Here is a 6,360-nt window from a genome sequence, read left to right on the forward strand (position 1 = left end):
TTAGCTACTACAGCGCGTTTAGCGTTCATCTTCGGTCAGATTTGTTGAAAGATGATTTCCATGCAGAAGATTTGCATTCTACACTTGACTTTACTTTTTGAGTCTCGTTGAGAAAGGGTGTTGCGTATTTCTTGGTTACACCTCGTATTGCCTAGTTCTGGTCTCAGCTGTCGCGACCAGAGCATCCTGTCTAGCTTAGGCCAGCAAGCGAGCATGAAACGGGAGAAGAAATTCGTATAAGTAGCCCAAACTCAACCATTGAGACTCACCTAACAAGAAAAGTCGGTTTGGATATTTGGAGCAAAGTTCCCATCACCCTGAGCGCCTGGTGTGCAGCTCGCCTCCGGGGATGATGCTGCGGAAAACAAAACCCAGGATAAATCTGAACATTGGCCAACAGCAGACGGTGACGGCCAAGCTAAATTGATAGTGCAAAAATCACCAACCAGGAAAAGCAGATTCAGACGAATTAGCACCAAAGAATCTGCTATCTTGTAGCACGTGAACAAACGCGCATTTTGCGGCCGCGACACGCAATGCATAAATAGCTTTTAGAATAACAATGGTCCACATTATGCGTTTGCAGTTGGGGTTACGCATTTGTAGCTAAGTTATGGTCAACCCTTTGAACAAACGTGGTGCAACTCCTTTGAGAAGAGTGTAATCAGATTGTTTAATTTCATTTTTCCCTTACACCTTATTAGTGAGGAACCTCTCACGTGTGCTTGTCTCGTCCGGGGTTGCGCGGTTCGTAGTCCACGGTTTAACGGGTGAAACATGGCATGACGGGAGAGCAAGGATATCAGGCAAGACAAGGAGAATAAAAAACACAGAAAAAATTTGCCAAGATTAATCTAACCCTAATTCTGTTACGGAGTAGTATTTAGCAAATCCACAGCCAACCAAAGCAAAGCGGCTGTTACGCAGTTGAACAAACCAGCCCACTAATACAACACCACCATGCCTCTCTCCTCTGCCAGCCAGGGGCCAACTTAACTTTGGCACAACAACAAACGTTGGAACCCCGCCACCACCGCCTATAACCAACCACAAACGGCACGGTTTAATATACCTCGAGCCTCTATAACTGCACTGTCTGCTACTTTTGCATCTATTTAGAGAAACACATTGCCCTCAGGGCCCATGATCATTTACACAGCATCATGACGCCGTCCACTGCAGCCCCCGTGCCGCCACGGCGACTCTCCTCCCACACAATCACCGCCACCACCACCACAACCGCAGCCGTGACCGTGACCGACGACGACAATCGACTCACGCAGTCGCTCAGTCAGCTGTCGCTGCTGACCTCGGGCGATCCAAGGAATGGCGCGCGCCGCCCGTCCGAGGCGTCGCGCCCGCTGCAGCAGCAGTCGTCCTCGCGACGCACCTCGCAGTCGCCCGGCCACCGTATGCCCTCCCGAAGCCCGTCCGGACGAGATTCGCGGCCTACGACACCGCCCTTGCTCCGCAAAGCGTCCATGAACTCGCTACACTCTGCCAGCGGCCACGGCTCTGTCCGCGCGCCGTCGCGTCGCTCAAGCATGACCCAAACCTTGTCCCCCAGGATGTCGCGATCGCCGTCGGTGGGCAACCTGCAGGCCGAGGAGCAGAAGCCGCCGCTGACTGCGGCGTCGGTCGCCGCTGACTATTTTCGCGCCGAATTACAGATACACCACGGGCCCGAGGCGACGTTGCCGTCCGAGACTGTTGTCATTCTACACGATGCCGTGTACGGCCACCGCTTTTCCCGGCCTCGAACGTCGCGCAATGCGCTGAGCACAATTGTCGAGCGGCCTGAACGAGTCAAGGCTGCTGTTTTGGGTGTATCGCTGGCATATGTACGGCTCGGCGACCGACACGACCAGGGCGCGTACCCGGTGCATCCCAAAGCCAAGATTCACGAAATCCCCAAGATTCCATTCCTCATTCGCAAATCGACGCGGAGTGTGCCCTTGACGTCCGCTGCTGTCACAAACGTTCACGGTACCAAGTGGATGGAGGAGCTCAAAATAATGTGCGATACTGCTGAATCCAAGCTGGCCTTGGGCGGCAAAGATCTTTCAAGACCCGATAACATCGAAAGAGACCAGCCGGCGCAACCGCTGCACGAAGGCGACCTATACCTATGCGCCGAGTCATTGAATGCTATGCAGGGCGCTCTCGGCGCCGTATGCGACGGTGTGGACGCCGTCTTTAGCCCAGCCCCAGCCCCGCGGCGCGCATTCGTTGCCGTGAGACCGCCGGGCCACCACTGCGCCGCTGCGCACCCCTCGGGATTTTGCTGGGTGAACAATGTGCTGGTAGGCATCATGCATGGCGCTCTCACACATGGGCTGACCCATGCCGCCATCATCGACTTTGACCTGCACCACGGCGACGGGTCGCAAGCCATTGTCTGGCAGCACAATGCGCGCGCCAATGCCGCGACCAAAAACTTTCAGCAGTGGAAGAAGACTTCCATTGGATACTTTAGCTTGCACGACATCAACTCGTATCCTTGCGAGATGGGTGACGAGGACAAGGTCAAGAATGCGTCCCTCTGTATTGACAATGCCCACGGACAGAACGTGTGGAATGTCCATTTGCACTCTTGGAAGACGGAAAAGGAGTTTTGGGACATTTACGAATCAAAATACTCAGTCATTGTAGAAAAGACGCGCGCGTATCTAAAGGCACAGGCAAGGAAGCTGCGAGCAGAAGGCAAAGAACCCAAAGCAGCCATCTTTCTTTCTGCCGGATTTGATGCCAGCGAGTGGGAGAGCGCAGGCATGCAGCGACACCAAGTCAACGTTCCCACCGAGTTCTATGCCCGACTCAGCCAAGACGTTGTCAAGATTGCCAACGAACAAGGTCTCCATGTCGGCGGCCGCGTCATCAGTGTCCTGGAGGGCGGTTACAGCGACAGAGCTCTGTGTTCGGGTGTTTTCAGCCATCTGAGTGGTCTGGTCAGCGACCAGTCTACGCAAGCATCGGACGCGGCCCGTGGTCTGGGCTACGAAATGGGCCAAAAGTTGGGTACCATTGCTGAGCCAGGCCCAGAAGCCGCGGCTACTCAGCCGCCTGCCGGACCTTCCCTGCATCAATACGACGCCGGCTGGTGGTCTAGCCAGCACTTGGACTCGCTCGAATCTCTCGTCGCGTACCCTCAGTCGCCTCCCAGAAAGCCGCGCACAGGCACTCCGCCAACCTACTTCTCGGCGACGCAAGCATCCTCCGCCAAGGTTATAGACCCAATCAAGGTGCGGCGCAGCCTGTCCGGGCTCTCCTCGACGATCCAGCGGCCCCGCGCCGCATCGCCGGTCGCGCCCGACGTGCCGTGGACGGTCGCGGCGCACGAGCTCAGCAAGATTCTCATCCCCGGCGACCGACAGGTGGACAGCTGCAAGGCCGAGGACCTAAACGCCGAGGCCACACGCGCCAGGCGTGATGCGCAGTCGATTCTCCTCGGCATCCCCATCCCGCCGACGCCCGCGCCGCAGGAAAGGCCAACGTCCCGCATGGCGCTGCGCGAGCGCAAAGCCAAGAGCAGCGCGTGGCCCGCCGACGAAGGAAGCGAGCGCGCCAAGGGCCCTACATCGCCGAGCAAGCGACCCGCGTCCCGAGCTGCCAGGGCCAAGTCTACCGAGGCCGAACAAGCGGCGGCGTTTGCCAGCCATGACCGCAGACGCTCGCGCCGTCTCAGCGAGTCGATTGCATCGCAGAGCCCCGGCAACAAGGACGATGCCGCCGTTCCGGTCCCGCCGCTGCCCGCCGAGTACGAGCACAGCCGGCCCCCGACATCCGGCAGCAGCAACCGCGCCGACTCTAGCATGAGCGGTCATATCCAGGAGCCGGCTCGCGGTGCCCCGCCGCCGCCGCAAAACCTGACCGTGAAGAAGACGAGGCAGCAGAGAGGCACGACGACGACGACGACGACGACGACGACGACGCCCAAGGAGACGACGCCGAAAACGCCACGTGCGCGCCGGGCTGCGACGCCGTCGTCGACCAAGGCCAAGACAGCGGTCAAGCCTAGACCAAAGAGCCAGCCTCCTCTGTCGCCGCCTCCCGCGCCGGCCTCGGAGCCGCCCGTGCCTGCTGTGGATAGGATTACTACGGGCATGCGGAAGATCAAGATTAACCTGATTACGCAATCGCAAAAGGAGGCGGGTGCGCCTCTCAAGCAAGAAACCACGGCCGCCAAGCCAGCAGCTCCTCCGCTCGGCAGCTACGACGCAGGACAGGGACAGACGCCGCCGGCGGGCTCCTCGTCCGCTGTCGAGACGTCTCCGTCGCAGCTCGCGCCGTCCGATGCCGCCTTCCTCAGCCGCACCACAGCGTCGGGTCTTTCCACACCCCTCGACGAGCAGTCCATGCTCGACCCGCCGTCGCCGCTCGAGCACAGGGCAGGCGGGGGCAACATATCCAACGCCGCCACCGCCACCACCACCGCCACCACCATCCCCGTGGCCGCCAGCGGTAGCGTCACGGACCCGGATCTGTTCATAAGCTACCAGCCTGAAGGCCCGATACCCGTGGCCGTGAAGCGCCAAGACTCGCCGCTGCAGTGGCTGGAGCCTACCATGTCCACGCCCGCGGCCAGCACGCCCGCGGCGACGCCGAGCCCTGCCAAGAAGAAGCCCGTCGTCGTGTCGCAGCTGTTCCAGTACACTTCGGGTGGCATCCCGTTTGCGCCTCGACCCGGTAGCAGTGGCGGTGCAGAGGCTGCGGCACGGGCGGGTGACGTCAAGCCCGAGGATGAGGCCGGACCCAAGGCTGTGTGGCAAGTCCCGGAGGCGCCCCATGGTGTATAATGGGTATCATTCGGTCATCCTACCATTGACCTGTTTGACGTTGTGTCATTACATTATTGACCTTTGACGTTGTGTCATTACTACATTGACCTGCTTGACGTTGTGAAGAGCAGTCTGTTTCTACTTTTTACATTTTGGAACTTTGGGCAAGACGCACCCGTTTCAGGATATTGATTAGTACGGCTTTAGTTGACTGAAGCATTTTGTGTATTGGTTTTGTTTCTTTGGAGGGGTCCCCTTATTGCACTGGCCGGCCTTGACTCTTTATACTGTTTTTCTCCTATCCATTCGTCTCATATTATATTGTAAGATACCCCATGCTTTTCATGGAGTTGATGACTGTACCGTTGGCTGGTCTCTTATTTCAACACCCTCCTTGTCTTTTTTGACTTGTATTCTAGAAACCGAAGTATTGAACCTTTTTTTTTTTCTATTTCCCCAACTCTGCGTACGTCCTGCGTCGCCCGTTCCCGTAGTGACCTGGCAAAAAACGAAGTTTTGCTGTGAAATTCGCTCCCGGTTCCTTTCCTGTACATGCTGGCCCAGATGCGCAGGAAAAAAAAGCCTTTCTGTTATTGCTCGGCAACAGGCTCAAACTGCGCGCGAATCTCGGCCAGCGGCACCGCGACATCCTCGAGCGTCGCGCGGCCTTGATCTGACGCGTATGGATGCGGACGTCGCCGAAACGTCCAGACGTGCTCGACGCCGAGGCTCTGCAGGTATTTGACGGCGCCGAGATAGTTTGTGGCGACGTGGCCGATGCCGTGACTATCGTCGGACAATGTGAATTTGCCGCCGAGTCTGAGCCATTCCTGCACACACACACCACCACAATCAGTTCAAAGCTCCCACCCCTTCTCGTTTCACCTCATCATTTGATTCAATATCCCCCATCCCCTTTTTTGCTCAAACTCACCTCTGCAATGACGCGACACGGATACGGCTCCGCCAGGCCCTTGCGCAGCGCCGCGCTGTTGCACTCGAGCCACGCGCCCTGCTCAGCCGCTAGCCTCAAGTTGCGCCGGACGCGCTCCCACACCCCCGTCCACTGCCGCACATCCCGGGCCGGATCCTCGCTGAGCAGACGCACGAGGTCAAAGTGGCCGACGACGCGAGGCCGCAGCGCCGCGAGCATCTGGTGCTGCAGGTCGTAGTAGTCCTCGTAGAGCGCCTCCTCGGTGCCGCGCGACGAGGCGGCAATGGCGGCGCGCATCGTGGCGGCGTCGTAGTCAATGGGCACGCCGTGGACGTGGTGCACGGAGCCGATGAAGTAGTCGACGCAGGGCGACGCGGCGGCGAGCTGGGTGACGAGCGGACCGTACGCGGGCCGGATGAACTCGGCCTCGAAGCCGATGAGGACGTGAATCTGGGACGCGTAGGCGGCCTGCAGACGCTGCGCCTCGGCGAGGTACGCCTCGTGGCGGCGAGGAAGCGCGGCGAGCGCGGCTTCGGCGCCGGAGCTTATGAGCTGCGTGTATTAAAAAATGAGTCAGTGGGCTTTTCGCTTGCTTTGCAGAGAGAGAGAGAGGGGTTTTTTTTTCAAGTCAAGGAGGAGATGAGTTGG

At 58.5% G+C, this 6,360-nt stretch overlaps 2 protein-coding genes across 2 annotated transcripts in view; one reads left to right on the forward strand and one right to left on the reverse strand.

The window, feature by feature from the left end:
* Positions 1-1,163: 1,163 nt before the first annotated feature.
* BBA_07565 (histone deacetylase domain-containing protein) lies at positions 1,164-4,796 on the forward strand (the record flags this gene model as incomplete). The annotated part of the gene is made up of 1 exon (XM_008602662.1): positions 1,164-4,796. The coding sequence occupies one exon, from the start codon at positions 1,164-1,166 to the stop codon at positions 4,794-4,796; it is 3,633 nt and encodes a 1,210-aa protein (XP_008600884.1).
* A 572-nt stretch (positions 4,797-5,368) lies between these two features.
* The window catches only part of BBA_07566 (histidinol phosphate phosphatase HisJ family protein), a gene marked incomplete at both ends in the record, with an annotated part of 1,279 nt that continues 287 nt past the window's right edge, over positions 5,369-6,360 (reverse strand). Inside the window, 2 exons of the mRNA XM_008602663.1 lie at positions 5,369-5,608; positions 5,713-6,264. Of these exons, the coding sequence (XP_008600885.1) occupies positions 5,369-5,608; positions 5,713-6,264 (792 nt within the window). The remainder of the gene's footprint in view (positions 5,609-5,712; positions 6,265-6,360) is intronic.

This window comes from Beauveria bassiana, assembly GCF_000280675.1.
Source record: "Beauveria bassiana ARSEF 2860 unplaced genomic scaffold BBA_S00026, whole genome shotgun sequence".
NCBI lineage: Eukaryota > Fungi > Ascomycota > Sordariomycetes > Hypocreales > Cordycipitaceae > Beauveria > Beauveria bassiana.